Source organism: Hippocampus zosterae, chromosome 12 (assembly GCF_025434085.1).
Source record: "Hippocampus zosterae strain Florida chromosome 12, ASM2543408v3, whole genome shotgun sequence".
In the NCBI taxonomy this organism is placed as follows: domain Eukaryota; kingdom Metazoa; phylum Chordata; class Actinopteri; order Syngnathiformes; family Syngnathidae; genus Hippocampus; species Hippocampus zosterae.
Genome location: NC_067462.1, coordinates 20,845,462 through 20,862,752, shown reverse-complemented (window position 1 = coordinate 20,862,752; position 17,291 = coordinate 20,845,462). Strand labels below are relative to the sequence as shown.

The 17,291-nt window shown below is 43.9% G+C and overlaps 2 protein-coding genes across 3 annotated transcripts in view; both read right to left on the bottom strand.

Moving 5' to 3' along the window:
• Positions 1-17,291, bottom strand: part of LOC127612043 (inactive dipeptidyl peptidase 10-like) — a 197,659-nt gene that overhangs the window by 16,427 nt on the left and 163,941 nt on the right. For both annotated transcript variants that reach the window (XM_052083005.1, XM_052083006.1), the window contains exons 9-12: positions 14,704-14,858; positions 12,288-12,385; positions 12,009-12,132; positions 4,108-4,146 (exon numbers count right to left, since the gene is read on the bottom strand). In XM_052083005.1, the coding sequence (XP_051938965.1) occupies positions 4,108-4,146; positions 12,009-12,132; positions 12,288-12,385; positions 14,704-14,858 (416 nt within the window). The remainder of the gene's footprint in view (positions 1-4,107; positions 4,147-12,008; positions 12,133-12,287; positions 12,386-14,703; positions 14,859-17,291) is intronic.
• The window catches only part of LOC127612091 (uncharacterized), a 202,379-nt gene continuing 193,383 nt past the window's right edge, over positions 8,296-17,291 (bottom strand). Inside the window, exon 2 of the mRNA XM_052083072.1 lies at positions 8,296-9,617. Within this exon, the coding sequence (XP_051939032.1) occupies positions 8,332-9,318 (987 nt within the window). The 5' untranslated portion in view covers positions 9,319-9,617 and the 3' untranslated portion in view covers positions 8,296-8,331. The remainder of the gene's footprint in view (positions 9,618-17,291) is intronic.

The following is a 17,291-nucleotide window of genomic DNA, read 5'->3' as shown; positions in this document are numbered from 1 at the left end:
CACATTTACAGACGGCATAAGCCAAATCTGAACTTTCTACTGGAGATCATTTGACATGAAAGATAATGCAAAGCGACAACACCGCGATGGTGGTATGTACTTTGTTACCGGGCACAATGTGATTTATGGAATCGGATGGTTGATTTTACGTCTTTAAACCCTTTCATGCGCACTGTAACCTGATATCATGATAAGCTGTCCATTGTAGTAACCACTGTCCCTCAAAATGTTATCAGTGAACGGCGGATGTAATCTGTACTTGTGAGGGCAAAAGGAGAGGCATGGGAGCAAAATTATTTCAAATTTTCCATGCGTCTGAGCAATCGCACAAAGTCCCTGATCATTCCTTAGACTACGGTGAACAATATCAGACATGCACACGGTGGCCAAACCAATGGTGTCCAAAGCCTGTCATCATCTTAGGTCATACCATGTAGATATGTTACACAAAATTTTAAACCACCTACATAAGAAAATAGAGGACATCGATGAATATACTTTTGTGAGATGGATAAAATAAGCCAAGCTTTGTATGAATTGGTTAAGATTTTGGATTTTATGCCACTTTGTGTGTCGTGAAACCAGCCGAAATTGACTTGATTTTCCAAAAAATTATGTTAGTGAAAGGGAATTTATATCACACATTCTCCCAAAAAATTATTTCGTCAATATGTCACATTTTAAAATTCAAAATCTATGAACTGAAGTGTGACATGAGTGACTCTTTTGTGAGGATGAAAATGGTTGAAAAGGTAAATCATATTAAATGGTGCACAAGGTTATTACAAATATCTAGAAACATGTTGAGATGCTCTTTGCACTTGTAATAATCCTCAAGGATTTCCTTGTAACAAGAAATAACTGATGGCAGACGTCTCGGAACGTTTGCGACCTTGGACGTACCCTGATGAACCCTAATGAAAACGCAACATTCACCAACTTTGCAAACACCCGCAAAAGTTTGCCCCTCAGTGTGATAGGGGCTTTATCTCGGCCAGTAAATACGAGAACTCTCGAATTCACACTGATTAGATAGACTCTACTAGTAGCCAACCCGAGGCTCTTTGGCTGGTTCAGTGTGTCTCCCGGGCTTTCCTACGACAAGCGTCGAAAACGCCTCAGCGGTGGCAATGTCATTCAAACAACGGTGCTAAATAAACAGAACGTACTACGTCAGCCTATCATCAATCCCGATACTTGATTGACATAATGGGCAACCAATCAGATAAGGGGCGCATAAGGGGCTGTATCACCGCTTATGCGCAAACAAAGACGCTAAGTGCTAAGATAGTCAGCGAATTATCTCTGTTTATAAGGCAGGGGTGCCCAATACGTCGATTGCAAGCGACCGGGAGCCAGCGGATTGGTTCTAAGTCGACCGCAAGACCTGGGAGGAGGAAATGAGGGGGAAAAAAGATTTGTGTGTTTGTGTCTCTTTGCAGTAACACAGTAAAAAAAATGGGTATTAAGTCTCTGACTGGTTGGCCACCCCTGGATTAGAGGATGCTAAACATTCATATTCAAAACCTTTGGTGGTCAATAATAGTAGGCTAACTTTAGCTTTCAGATCATTGTAACATATTGAAAAGGAGGACACAGATGTCTATATTACAGAACTCACATTTTCTCAATGATGAGGAAAAGTACAGGGAAGTGAGGGTGCTGTGAATATTTATGATGAGGAAGGCAGCGTGGGGTTGCAATAATTCAGTGACTCGGACCACACAATGGCCATCGACACTTCATACGTACGTTGCAGTAATGTGCTTCAATTGTGCAGAGATATTCCCAAGCATCAGACCTCTCCATTTGGCTTTGAGGGAATTGGTGAGATAACGTTTTGTTCCTTTTCAACATGTGAGCAATTTATGTATTTATTTATTTTAATCAAGTGCACCTCTGGCGGCCCATTTTGAGGTATTGATGGAGAAACAAAGCATTACTCTAAAGTTTGATGAATGACATTTTCATTTTTCTGTCTAGTCTTGTACTTCCACAACAACCGCGCTGGTTAATTTCAATTCAAGGCGCCATGTTAGGAACGGATGTGATATCAAGGCGTTGACTGGGCCATCCCTTGCAACGACGGATTGCTGATTTAAGGATGTTAATCTGTGTTGTCTTATTTGTTGTTGTTGTTATTGTTGTTGTGAATATGGCATCCAGTTGTGTATAATTACTAATTTATTTTATTTAAACGGAAAGATGAAACCTGACCCGTCAAAGCCAGGTTTTTCCCTTCGCTTGCGCTGGCTGACTATTATGCTCTGCGCATCACCCTGTCTGTCAGTGACGATTGATGGACCTGCCCACTTCAGGAAACTGGTGAGACTCACTCAGATTCATCCAAATCTGACCAAGAAAGAAAAACCCATATTGAATTGGAGAGAGATGGCCGGGCCAAGACGGTTTTCAGCACTCCTACGCCATTGTTCTGCTTCTTTGCACGCGGTATTGGCTACAGGCGTTAGCTCCCAAGGCGTACTGACAAATAGGTTCCGCAAGGGACTATAAACTTGCTTGAATACAACCACTGCAACCAATCATGCGTTTGGATGCAGTTGTCCTTGATAAACCAGATATATATTTTCCTTCTGACCACCAGAGGTAAACTTTAGATATTGTGAGTGGGTGTTACAGCCGTAATACTGCACTTGTCACCATGCTAATAGACAAGCCACAATTTGACGTTAGTCGTACAATTAACAAAGAACAAGTCCTCCATAGGGGTACTGTAATGTTAATAATGAGGCACATTAACATTAATATCACTGTAAAGAAGCCGCGTATATGATTCGAGACAAGGTAAATTGACCAAGTGGGCATCTCTGAGCAAGGGTCTGTGTGATGATTATACGACACGGTGTGCATTCAAGATGCTCCATTTTTTCCACCATTTTCAGTTTTTTCTTTTTTTTTGTTGGACAATTTTTTTCTGACTGCTCTGTCAACCCGTTAGGGTGGTTCTGTTTGTGACCAACAGATTGCACTGTAGGGCTCCTCCCACAGTGGCACACCTGTTGGTCTTTGCGTCATCAGTTAGTGTTTGTTCCTTTTCAACATGTGAGCAATTTATGTATTTATTTATTTTAATCAAGTGCAAAAGGACTCCCTGTGTGACCAGCCAGTGTTGGGTCATTGTTTGTCATTGTTTTTATTTGCTTGTGTCTGCTTTGTGTTTGTATTTTTGTGAAATACATTTTGTTAAGTCCACCCTACTCCTCCCTGCCTCCCTGCTTTTTGGGGTCCTCTACTATCATTCCAACATGACAGAATGACCCGACGAAGACTGGACCCCGCTGGGCTGGAGGCCTGGTCCCACTGCCACTAATCTTCGTTCCGGCAGCGCAAGTGTTGTGGCTGCCACCCCGGTTCCGGCAGCGGAAGTGATGCGGCTGCCATCCCCATTCTAGTGGCGCAAGTGATGCGGCTGCCATCTCATTCCGGCGGGGCAAGTCCTGCAGCTGCCACCGGCGGCGCAAGTCCTGCAGCTGCCACCGGCGGCGCAAGTCCTGCAGCTGCCACTCGGTGATTTAGGGACGTGTGGGATCCGTCCCTTCAGGAAGGGGTACTTTTTAGGGTGGTTCCGTTTGTGACCAACAGGTGGCACTGTCGGCTCCTCCTACAGTGGCAGACCTGTTGGTCTTTGTGTCATCAGTTAGTGTTGCGTTAAAAGGACTCCCTGCCAGTCGGTGTTGGGTCATTGTTTGTTATTGATTTTATCTGCTTGTGTCTGCTTTGTGTTTGTATTTTTGTGAAATACATTTTGTTATGTCCTCCCTGCCTCCCTGCTTTTTGGGGTCCTTTACCATCATGCAGAGCTTGACACAACAACGTGTGCAAAATCAACATATCATTTTTTTTTGCATGAGGCGATTATGAAAATGCAAAACACCAATACAGGTTGGAGTTTTTTAGGCATTTTTTGATGCGTTGTCGACATGTGATGTTCTGTTTACTGAGTGAGAGCAGTGCACAAAGGAGAACAGACATTTTACTTTCTCTGAAAAACCTTGTAAGTGGGACTCAAAGTATCAAATTATTTTTTATGAAGAAAGAAAGATAATACAATACTGCATTCTGAGAATAATTAAAAAAAGAGATTACCTGTTTGGAAAGCCAGAGCTCAGAATTTTCTTCATATCTCTGGAAAAGACACAAAGAAAATGTATGTGTACGTTTTTTTCTTTTTTCAAAAGTGCCGTTTTCCTTTCGATCAACAAACGAATGGATCACATGGCGAAGCCCGTAACCTTTTCTGAGGATTCTATTCTCACTTCTTATTTCATTCAGATAACAGTAACAGGCATGAGAGAGGGTCTTGAACTGGAAATTGCTGCCTGCTGGGTGCGCTCAGTATAAAAGCTGGGACATCTTGATTTGAGTTCAGGGGCAAGTCTAGTTCAGTGTGTTTGGGAATTAGGCAGGATGCGCTATGGCAGGACGAGGACACAATTTGGTGACTGAAAGATGACTAAACTAGACCATTAAAAAGCAGGACTAAGTTGCGGTGCAGGTGGTGGTTTGGTGTCAGCACAGGCAGACAGATTCTGAGCTTCTCAGATGACCTGCGCACAATTACAGAAATAAGAAAAGAATGTTAACTCCACCCACACGCATGGTTAGACCAATCTCTTCGGTAGACTTGTGCTGGGAAAAAAATTAGGGTCCCCTATATTCAGCTCTCGTGTTTCTGTCATCTGCTAATATGTATTATTAAATATAAGTAACATGTAATAATATACAAAGTAACAGAAAGGTGAACATTTATGAAAACAAGTCAAGTGAAGTCAACATTATTTATAGAGCTCTTTCAAACAGCCATCGCTGCATACAAAGTGCTGTACATGGAGTGATTTAACATACACAATAAACAGACAAACAAGACGAATCCGTAATAAAGGCGGTAGAAAGCACCAAGCAGTAAAATCAAGAACAAATCTAAGTCATGCTGAGTCGAATGCGCCAAAGAATACAAGTGAGTTTTGAGGAGGGCTTTAAAGATGGGCAGCGATGAGGCTTGCCGAATGTTCAGTGGGAGTTCATTCCAGAGAGAGTGACCAGCAACAGAAAAGGCTCGATCCCCTCTGAGCCTCAGTTTAGTTCTTGGTACTTCTAACAAAGACTGATCCACAGACCTGAGGCGCCTGCCAGGTGTGTAGGGGCGGATGAGTTCAGAGAGGTAAGGTGGCGCCAGATTATTCAGAGATTTGAAAACAAAGAGGAGGATCTTGAAAATAACTCTAAAATGAATGGGGAGCCAGTGAAGGGATGCCAGAGTAGGAGTTATATGCTCCCTCTTATGAGTACCAGTCAAGAGGCGAGCAGCGGCATTCTGGACCAGCTGAAGGCGTTTAAAGGAGGACTGGCTGACTCCATGGTAAAGGGCATTGCAGTAATCGAGCCGGGCTGTGACAAAGGCATGAATTACTGTCTCAAAGTGTTCATGTGAGAGGAGAGGTTTTATTTTGGCCAGCTGTCTAAGGTGAAAGAAGGTGGATTTAACAACGGCACCAAATTGCCGATCGAGTTTGAAATCACTGTCCAGTTTAAGGCCCAAGTTTGAGACCGTTGATTTCAGATAAGGAGACAGGGGGCCCAAGTCTACACAAGACAAAACAGTTGAATCAAATCGGGAAAACAAAAATAGATTCTGCTTTTGAAATTAAAATGTCACCATCTCATGACTATATGTCACACAAACACAGTTTTGAATGTTTTTTTAGGTTAATTTTGAGATTAAATAAAATGGCACATAAATACTGTTTTTAGTTTTACATTTTTTTCTGAGTAAAAGACTGTATATTTCTCTTGCAAAAATTACTTTTCGAATGAATGAGCAGGCGGGGCGACATGCCATGCACAGGTGGGGCTACAGGCCAGGTGCCGCATTCCCCAGGTCAAGCCACTTTTGAACCAGAAACAGCCGTAGAAGGGGCTGACCTAGGCTACAGAGAAGCAGCAGTGGACTGTTGCTCAGTGGTCCAAAGTACTTTTTTTGGATGCATGTCATTCGGAAATCAAGGGGCCAGAGTCTGGAGGAAGACTGGCGAGAAGGAAATGCAGCTGGCTATCGGAAGATTTTTGAGCACTTCACCCTTCCATCTGATGAAAAGTTTTATGGAGATGAAGATTTCATTTTTCAGCCCGACCTGGCACCTGCTCACAGTGCCAACACCACTGGTAAATGGTTTAGTGACCATGGCATTACTGTGCTCAATTGGCCTGACAACTCTCCTGAACTGAACCCCAAAGAGAATCTGTGGGATATTGTGAAGAGAAAGTTGAGAGACACCAGACCCAACATTGTGGATGATCTTAAGGCTGTTATCAAAGCATCCTGGGCCTCCATAACACCTAAGCAGTGCCACAGGCTGATTGCTCTCATGCCACGCCACATTGAAGCAGTCATTTCCGCAAAAGGATTCCCGACCAAGTAGTAAGCGCATAACTGAACATTACTATTGACGATTGACTTTCTTTGAAATCAAAAACATTTTTATTATTGGTGAGATGAAATATGCCAATTTTTTGAGATAGGGATTTGTTTTTTTCACGAGCTGTATGCCAGAATCATCAATATTAAAACAATAAAAGACCTGAATATTTCAGTTGGTGTGTAATAAATGTAAAATATATGAAAGTTAAATTTCTAACATTATATTATGGAAAATAATGAACTTTATCACAATATGCACATTTTGGAGAAGGACATTAATATATATATATATATATATATATATATATATATCAGCTAGTTCCTGCGGAAGGCTGGTAAGGTGGGCCTTCGGCCCACAAAAGTGTTGTTGCTTGGTTCAACTTTTTGTTCATCTTCATTGCTTATCGCGAAAATAAAGAGATGTTTAGCTCTACTAAATAACTAACAATTTCATTGCAATCCTTGTGGGTTGACAACATTTTTTCGCTAAGATGCCCGCGCGATCGTAGTGAGCCACTGCCTGAGCGGCGCAGTGGTGGCGCGCAGTGGCGGCGCGCAGTGGCGGCGCGGTGAAGTAGCTACGTTTTGAAAAGGGACAGACGGAAGGACAGACCGCGTGCGGGACGACGCGCAATATATATATATAATCGACGCACAATATATATATATAATCCTAAGACATACAAATACAAGCTAAAAACACGTTTTTAAAAAGGCAACGACAGCAGAACTGAGTTCGGGTGTATTTTATTTAGTCATCGTACAATGTTCTCACGTTTTTCGATCAATCATCACCCAGAAATCCATCAAAGTCCTCATCCTCTGTATCAAAAGCAGAGGACTGCACATCCCAGTTGTCATTGAATGCATCACATGCTAAAGTGTGAGTTGGTACGCATTGCCGAGCGGAAAGAAGGAGCAGCAACAGCAAAGTCAACATTTCTCTCGTGTGAATCTTTCCCACATTTGAAAGTAAAAAACAGAGCGAAACATGGTTGCAGTGCGTGTGTGTGTAGAAAGAATTGAACAATTGTGCAAGTACCGTAATCAATCAAAAACGCCGCGTTCCCTCTCGTTGTAGCGTATTGTGGCATAACACGCCCAGCTCTGCCTCTCACTCTTTGTAAAGTTGTGTTTGCCATCAATCATCCATTGTTCCCATGCCGTTCGCAACTTTACTTTGAACGCCCGGTTGATGCCGATGTCCAGCGGATGGAGTTCTTTAGTCAAGCCTCCGGGAATAACGGCAAGCTCAGAGTTCATTTGCTTGACTTGGTTTTTCACCGCTGCTGTGAGATGGGCACGCATGCCAAAAGCATAACCGATGGCTTGAAGTTTGAACTGAGCTTCGTAGGCGTGTCTCTTTGTCGAATTTATTTTCGGGGGTTCTTAGAAACCAAAACCGGAGTTGTTTTGCACATTGCCACCCTCTATACAGGTGTTGGTACCTGCTTGCGGCGTCCCTTTAGCGTCCACTTACACGCCCACCCTTCACCATTGGCGGACTGCTCCCCAGCTTGCCTGTCCTCTCTCTCTCTCTCTCTCTCTCTCTCTCTCTCTCTCTCTCTCTCTCTCTTTCTCTCGCTCGCTCTCCCTCTCCATATATGTATATATACACGCCCACCCTTCCCTGATTGGCCGACTTCTTTCCCGCATGCCTGGCCACAGTCACTTCCGCCTTTTCTCTATATAAACAGCGTGTCGGCTGTCAGTCAGATTTTGGAACTCAGCGCATACAAAGGACGCTCCGCACCATAAGGCGTCCTGTCCATTTTGGAGAAAATTTAAGACTTTTAGTGGCGCCTTATAGTCGTGAAAATACGGTATATATATAAAAAAAATCCTCATCTCACCCCTCGGGTGGTGTCCGTCCCTCATTCATCTCGGGTCCTCTACCACAGGCCAGGAAGCTTGAGGGTTCTGCGCAGCATCCTTGCTGTTCCCAGCACTGCACATTTCTGGACTGAGATGTCCGATGTTGTTCCCGGGATCTGTTGCAACCACTCATCTAGTTTGGGGGTCACTGCCCCGAGTGCTCCGACCACCACAGGCACGACTGTCACCTTTACCTTCCAGGCTCTCTCCAGCTCCTCTCTGAGCCCTTGGTATTTCTCGAGTTTCTCATGTTCCTTCTTCCTGATGTTTCCATCACTTGGGACCGCTACATCCACTACAACGGCTTTCCTCTGCCCTTTATCTATGATCACGATATCTGGTTGGTTCGCCATTACCATCTTGTCAGTCTGGATCTGGAAGTCCCACAGGATCTTCGCTCTGTCATTCTCCACCACCTTCGGAGGTGTTTCCCATTTTGACCTTGGGGTTTCCAGTCCATACTCCGCACAGATGTTTCGGTAGACTATGCCAGCCACCTGGTTATGGCGTTCCATGTAGGCTTTCCCTGCCAGCATCTTACACCCTGCAGTTATGTGTTGGATCGTCTCAGGTGCCTCTTTGCACAACCTACACCTTGGGGCTTGTCTGGTGTGGTATATCTGGGCCTCGATGGCTCTGGTGCTCAAGGCCTGCTCCTGAGCAGCCAGGATGAGTGCCTCTGTGCTGTCCTTCAGGCCAGCCCTCTCTAGCCACTGATAGGACTTCTTGAGATCAGCCACCTCAGTTATGGTCCGGTGGTACATCCCGTGTAGGGGCTTGTCCTCCCATGATGGTCCCTCTTCCAGCGCCTCATCTTCTGTTCCCCATTGTCTGAGACATTCTCTGAGTACGTCATCCGTTGGAGCCTTCTCCTTGATGTATTCATGGAGCTTGGATGTTTCATCCTGGACAGTGGCTCTCACACTCACTAGTCCCCGGCCTCCTTCCTTTCGGCTTGCGTACAGTCTCAGGGTGATGGATTTGGGATGGAACCCTCCATGCATGGTTAGGAGCTTTCGGGTCTTAACGTCCGTGGTCTGAATCTCTTCCTTTGGCCACCTTATTATTCCTGCAGGGTATCTGATCACTGGCAGGGCATAGCTGTTTATTGCCCGGGTCTTATTCTTGCCATTGAGCTGGCTTCTTAGGACTTGCCTCACTCGCTGGAGGTATTTGGCCGTAGCCGCTTTCCTTGCTGCCAGTTCGAGGTTGCCATTGGCTTGTGGTATACCAAGGTACTTGTAGCTGTCCTCAATGTCTGCTATTGTTCCTTCAGGGAGTGAGACCCTTCAGTGCGGACTACCTTTCCTCTCTTAGTCACCATGCGACTACATTTCTCAAGCCCGAATGACATCCCGATGTCGCTGCTGTAGATCCTGGTTGTGTGGATCAGGGAATCTATGTCCCTTTCGCTCTTAGCATACAGCTTTATGTCATCTATGTAGCGGAGGTGACTGATTGTAGCTCCATTTCTGAGGCGGTATCCATAGCCTGTCTTGGTGATTACTTGGCTTAGGGGGTTCAGTCCTATGCAGAACAGCAGTGGGGAGAGTGCATCCCCTTGGTATATGCCACATTTGATGGACACTTGAAGCCAATGGCAAGCCACTTACCCAAGTGTGGTTTTCCACATCCTCATCGAGTTCGCAACGAAGGCTCTTAGGGTCCTGTTCACCTTATACAACTCCAAGGATTCAGTGATCCATGTATGTGGCATCGAGTCATAGGCTTTCTTGTAATCAATCCAAGCTGTGCACAGGTTGGTACGTCGGGACCTGCAGTCTTGTGCGACTGTTCTGTCAACCAGGAGCTGATGTTTGGCTCCTCTGATATCTCTACCAGGGCCCTTCTGTGCTTCGTTCATGTATTGATCCATGTGTCCACTTATCTTAGCCGCAATGATGCCTGACACGAGCTTCCATGTTGTGGAGAGACAGGTTATTGGCCGATAGTTGGATGGGGCTGCACCCTTCGAGGGATCCTTCATGATCAGGATCGTTCGCCCTTCGGTTAGCCATTCTGGGTGAGTCCCATCCCTCAGCAGCTGGTTCATTTGTACTGCTAGGCGCTCATGGAGTGCTGTGAGTTTCTTTAGCCAGTAGGTGTGGACCATGTCCGGGCCTGGTGCTGTCCAGTTCTTCATATCTGAGACTCTTTCCTGTATGTCTGCCACTGTTATGGTAACTGAGTTCTGTTCAGGGAGGTTGCTGTGCTCCTCTCTCAGGGTCACCAGCCATTGTGCACTGCTGTTATGTGCAACCTCCTTCTCCCATATGCCTTTCCAGTACCTTTCAGTTTCCAGTCTTGGTGGGTCAGCTCTGTTGTTAGGACCCTGCCACTGAGCGTACACTTTCGCAGGTTGTGTTGCGAACAGCCTGTTTATTCGTCTGGCCTCATTCTCTTTCGTGTACCGCTTTAGGCGACTGGACAAGGCTTGGAGCCTTTGTTTGGCAGTTTCGAGTGCTTCAGGTATGGTCATCTGGATGTACCTCTCGGGTATCGGCCTTTTCATCACACCTCTCTGGGCCTCCGTCAATTGACTCACATCTTTCCGGGCCGCCTTGATCTTAGCCTCCAACCGTCTTTTCCATGGTGGGTAACGTATCTCATGGCTTCCATGGTTGCTCTTATAGCCCAGAGTCTCCAGGATCACTGATGCTGAAGCGTATATCAGCTCATTGGTTTCTGTGATCGTTACGGTAGGGATCGCCCTCAGTGCTGCATTCACACTTTCTATGAGACATTTAGATGGTACTTCACATAGCCGTTGTAATCGGTTTCTAGGTTGCCCAGCTTTCATTCTCGCCATGATCTTAGCTTTCAGGTCAGTTGCTGCCTCGCTCAGCATTTCATTCATTGGGGCTGGCCACCCAATCTCATCATCTGCATTCATTGGGGCTTGCCTCCCAATGTCTTGTATGACCTCCTCCTCTGATCTGGCAGCCTGGGGCCCTTCACCATGGACCCTGCGTTGTACCTCATCAATCTCAAGTTGTGACAGCAGTTGCCGTTTGTGAATGTTGGAACACTGAGCTACTAGTTGTTTCGTGGTCAACCGTGACTGTGGGTTTCGAAGTAACCATTTAGCCCACATTCTCTGCATGTATATATATATCTATATATATCTATATATATAGGCCAGCAAGCTTGAGGGTTCTGCGCAGTATCCATGCTGTTCCCAGCACTACATATTCCTGGACTGATATGTTCCAACCACTCATCTAGTTTGGGGGTCACTGCCCCGAGTGCTCTGACCATCACAGGCACGACTGTCACCTTTACCTTCCAGGCTCTCTCCAGCTCCTCTCCGAGCCCTTGGTATTTCTCGAGTTTCTCGTGTTCCTTTTTTCTGAGATTTCCATCACTTTGGACCGCTACTCATGCATGCAGCTGAGAATCTGTGTACCCATGCTCTGATCAAATTCACTAAAATTGCATTACAATACACATACCAAAACTTAGACATGGTTCCTGCAGGCATAACGTTAAGTCTACTTTCAGCTACCGAATTGTCAAGTGCGCTATGTGCATGCATTCAAATGTCCCAACCATGCCCACGCAGGCTTGCGTCAAGACAAAAATCAGGACGCTCCAAGTTTGACTCTGAAACGCAGCAAATATTTTCTTTTCTTTCCAATACAAGTTAAAGATCTGTGTTGTCCTCTCAACCCTCTTTGTTGTGGGGTGCACATACCGTGACACAGGATCCTGTGGTGGTGTCACACGCAGTCAGAATGGAGATGTTCTGAGCCCGGTTCAACCATCTAACAGATGTATGCGTCTTACTGATCCATTTTACCATGGTTACATAATGATCCCTAAGGGGAGAAAGATGATCATATCTTTTTTTTTCTCTGCAAATTAATTACGGCAATAAAAATAATTTGGATACCATAAAGCACTGTGTGCTATTAAGCAATTTGATCTGACAGATTCTGTGATCTTCATATGAGAGAAATGAAGCTCTTCTCACCTTAGTTTGAAGCTGTCTGGTGGCATGAGCTCCAGCGTGTGCGTCGGCCCGTAAAGATTGACAACAAAAAGCTTCACCACTGGATTGGGTTGTCCAGCCTGCATGTGGGACAATCCTTAGGCTTTAGTGAAATACCTTAAATTGTTTATGTCAGAAAAAAGTTATTATTCTTGACTGGAAATATCAAGAGTTGACAGGTAATTAGCACAAAAAGGTCACTGAAAGGAATTTTATACTTTCCGAAATTGCACTGATTGATTTGCATAACTGAAAAGATTTGACATATACATAAGCAGAGGGGAGCATTCCATCAGTACTGACAGAAGGACCGTTTTGCTAACAAATGATGGGAAACTGAAAATAAAAATAAAAAAATCACGGACTGACCACTGACGGAAGTCGGTTTTTGCTTATTTGTGTAATTGTCAGAGCAGCGGAGACTGTGGAAGAGAAGTGAAGAATAGAGTGCAGGCAGGATGGAACAGCTCGAGAAAAATGTTAGGAGTGATTTGTGATAGAAGAGTGTCAGCTAAGGTGAAGGGAAAAGTTTTCAGAACAGTTGTGAGACCAGCTATGATGTATGGTCTAGAGACACTAGCAATAGGCAAAAGACAGGAGGCAGAGATAGAGGTGGCTGAGTTAAAGATGCTAAGATTCTCTTTAGGAGTGACAAGGATGGACAGGATCAGAAATGAGGTAATCAGAGCGACAACTCAGACAGGAAAGTTTGCAAAAAAAAGTTAGAGAGGCCAGACTGAGATGGTTTGGACATCTACAGAGGAGGGACAGTGGATACATTGGTAGAGATGGAGCTACTAAGTAGGCGACAGAGAGGAAGGCCAAAGAGGAGATTCATGGATGCCGTGAGGGAAGACATGCAGGTAGTTGGGAGTCAGAGTAGAGGATGCAGAGAACAAGGAAAGATGGAAGTTAATGACTCGCTGTGGCAACCCCTGAAAAGGGACAAGCCCAAAGGAGAAGAAGTCACAAACCATGTCAAGTACCGACCGACCTGTCATTCCCTCACTGATGTACACCCATTTTGCTGACAACTAAAAGAAACACGCTCTTGCCTGTATCGCATGTACAGTATGTGTTCACTGGGTTCTGCATTGACTGTGTGTGAGTGAGTACTACTATTTTCAATCCCTGCAGGGACTGTGATGGCCGGCTGAGATTGGCTACGGAGGTGGAACCAGATGATAACACTTCAGTTTGCATTGATAAGACAAAACAACAATATTTCTTTAAGAGCCTTGTGTGTTTGTTCGCGGGGGCAGGATACCATGCACAATTTGCTTCCATCGAATATATATGTGTGGGTGTTTGTAAAGGTCTTTGGCAAGGCACCATATGATGTTGATACACATTAAAAGAGTATACATGATTTACCATTTTAGTTAAATTGCGGACGAGTGAAATTTACAGATGGAAGCAATTCTAGATGGAAGCAAATACGGAAGTGCGTTTAAAATAAAACCCCGGGCTGATCGTGTGATGATTACAGTTTGGTTTGGCTTGAAAAAAAATGACGGACTGACGATAACAGATGCCAGAGTTGCTGACAGATGACAAATGACGGCTTGGCAAAATTTAGTAACTTGCTCACCCCAGCAGATCCGTTTATGTACTAATGCTTCATAAAATACTGAATAATATTTCAATTGCAATCATAAACAGCAATTGTTTTTCCAGTGTCACCCTCTTGTAAGCATCTATCCCAGTGTGAGAAGGAAACTTTAGGCATTGCTGCTGCTTGGTGAGTTTTAGCATTTCAGAAATGCTAGATGAGCACTCGGGTCCGACTGGACCTTGGAGATGAGAGATGGAAGAAGCAAGGACCTTGTCAGTGGATAAATGGCATACTGCATTCTCTAAGAATGACAGTGATTGATAGTGATGGGTCTGAAGTTCCTGCTGTGAAAATCGTCTCAGGCGGTGTCACTTAGAGTGGTTCAGCTTTTTGTCTTAACACCACAAAAAAGGGAAAATGTAACCTAACATTGCTGTAAGCCGAGGTGCAAGTAAGGAATTTTAGGTCACCAGACGTTGTTGCTTTTTTTTTCACTGCCAGAAGCGTTTATAAGATTGATTATTACAACTTTTAATGATTGCAGAATAATAAATACAGAAATGTTATTTAGATGTGTTGGCACAACAGGCCTGACTATAAGACTTGGTATAAGACAGTTAAGGCATTGTAAAATCTGACTTTGCACTTTTTCTGTGCAATATATATCTAGACTTGCTTTGTGAAACAGTACAAAAATAACTTTATGGTACAAAAACCTTTTTGTCCCTCAAATCCAATCTTAACTATTGCCTAAAATGTGAGGTAATTCCGCAGAAATTGTTTATATTGTGACAACCACCTCAAAAATCTCAAAATTGGGCCTCTGTAATATGCAAAACTTACCTTGGGGTAAGGATACTGTTTTCCTTTGGGGTATGTCATGCCAGTGAATCGAGGCAAGGCCATGCTGGGCACCTGACTCTCATTAAGCACGAGGAAGGCCAATCTCTCTCCATCCGGCGACCACCAATGTGCCACATGGGTCTGAAGGATCTCCTCTGAAGGCACACAATCGTCACTTTTACTGCATTTCAAATCTTAATACTGTTTCATCAGAGCATACTTTTCTGAAATAAATTACTTGTTAAGAAAGCAGAAGTTATTGCAAACTGAGGTGTGGTTGCATGAGCTAAATTTCCCATAACAACAGAAATAAAGTCAATTGCTGCACCTTTTTTTAACAATAGCAAGATCGCTTTTTCTTTTTTCTGCCCAAGATAAAGACAACATTAAAGGGACTACTTGTCAGCACCTAATTAAGCTTGTGTTTGTATAATTAAACCACAGAGCTACAAAAGAGGTGATTGAGAGTCACTTCAGTATTGAAGAGACAAGGTATAACTTTAACCCCTGTCTTTCCCTGATAATTGCCGTTCCATTGTAAGGAACAGTGTTCAATGCCACCCATGGTGGAAAAAAAAAAAATAATAATAATAATACATTTTATTTATAAGCGCCTTTCAAGACACCCACCGACACTTTACAATAACAAAAAAAACCCACAAAATTAAACTGCTGGCACAGTAATCACCCTCTATTTTAGAGGGACAGTGATCAAGCCCTTCCGCGTCAAATGAAAAAAAATGCAGGTGAGTGACAACCCCCTAAAAAAATGTTAAAAGTCAACTCATTTCAAATTTATTTCAATAGCCCTTAATCACAAAAAGTCCCACCGTTGGCATTCCCTGATCTTAACCTCCAGGTGGGCAGAACACAACTAAAAACAAACAAAAAACATATGAGGAAGAATGAGAAGGGGCCCACAGATGGGAAAATCCCCTTCCAGGATGAATAGGCTGCAGTAGAGGCTGAGTGGACAACATTTTAGTTTGAACAGTACTATACCACAAACTTCCAAAACAGTGTTGTTGTATCATAGTGACTTCCAACATTTTTATTTTGTTTGTCATTGGGTTGCACAAACATAAAACAAATCACAAGAACATGTAGAACAGATACAACAGCATAAGGAAGCTTCAACTTCACCCAAACACACCAAGTCTTCCCCATCCCCAGATTCACCTCAAGCCCGTAACGCAAGGCTCCATATTGTCTTAATGTTTCCCGTTCTACTTCATTTCCAGCCAAAATAGCTAGGGAGACTCTCCTGGATATCAATGACTAGATGAATAAGCTCATCAATATTGAAATCTAACTTAAACCATGTCGACATACCATTTGATTTCTCAATGGCATCAATTAGCCGAATCATTGATCAGTCATTACATCCGAGGCCGGATCAACTACACTTAATTATTTTCCATTTTGCGAAGCGATTCCAACACCGCATCCACTTTGCGATTGAGTTCTGTCAACATATGAGTCTGAGTATTGATCATCCACCCTGCACCATTCAGAATGTCCGGAAGCTCGTTCTCGTCTCATGAAGCTGCTCCCGCTGGCTGAATATTTCGAAAGATCGGTAAACTGCCAACTCCAAACAGTAGGATAAGTGTTAGCAGAAGGCCAATATTTTTCTTGCTTTAGCTCTCGGTGAAAGAGGACGCTTTTTGTGCTGTTTGCCCGCTTTCCCTGCCCCACTCCTTCCCTTTGCTCCTCTACTTTTTTTTTTGTATAGCCTCTGTATTATTTTTTTTTCTTCCAAAAATACAAACCAAACCATGGAATTAGTCAGCTGGACTCTCAGCACTATGGATAATTTTTTTTCGACGAAAAGAGCCTTCTTGCCCCTCTGGGACAGATGCTGCTGGACACAGCTGAGATCCTTGGCTGAAGCGGAGAATTGTGTTCTTGACAATACTGTTCATAGAGGATGTGGAAGACATCTCCATTGTTGGCCTTTTGAAAACAGGTATCCTGCTGTTTGGTGTTCGCAGTTTCCTGATCTATCACAAAATTAAACCCGATGCTTCAGCTTCATTGGAAGGGAACAAGCTGGCGGCCTACGTGGAAGGTGTGGGGTGGGCGATCAACACTAAGACTCATGCGTTGACTGAACTCAACAGCAAAGTGGATGCGATTTTGGAGTCACTTCGCAAAATGTAAAAGACCGTGAGTAGTTGTACCATCCTGGAAAATTGATTGACTGATTGATCAAGAATTTGGCAGATTGATGCCAGTTTTGTTGGATGGAAAAATCAAGTCCCAACTCCCAATTTTCGTCTCCGTACCCCCCGAGCATGTGACTGATAAGGTCCTGGCTTTGCAGCTACAGGGCCAATGTTTTTTAAACATTGACTATTTTCCTTTTACATCTAAGATATTGAGGCGCTTAACAGCGACCTGCTGTCTATTGCTGTTTTGTTCCTCTGAACAGGTTGTAACTTGTAAGTAAATTCATTTTGTATTTATTTTTGCATACATGGCCAATAAATCTGATTCTGATATTGTAGTTGTCTTCCACATCCTCTATAGCCAATATTGTCAGGCAAACCAAACTTCACTTCTGCCATGGATCTGAGGTGTGCCCA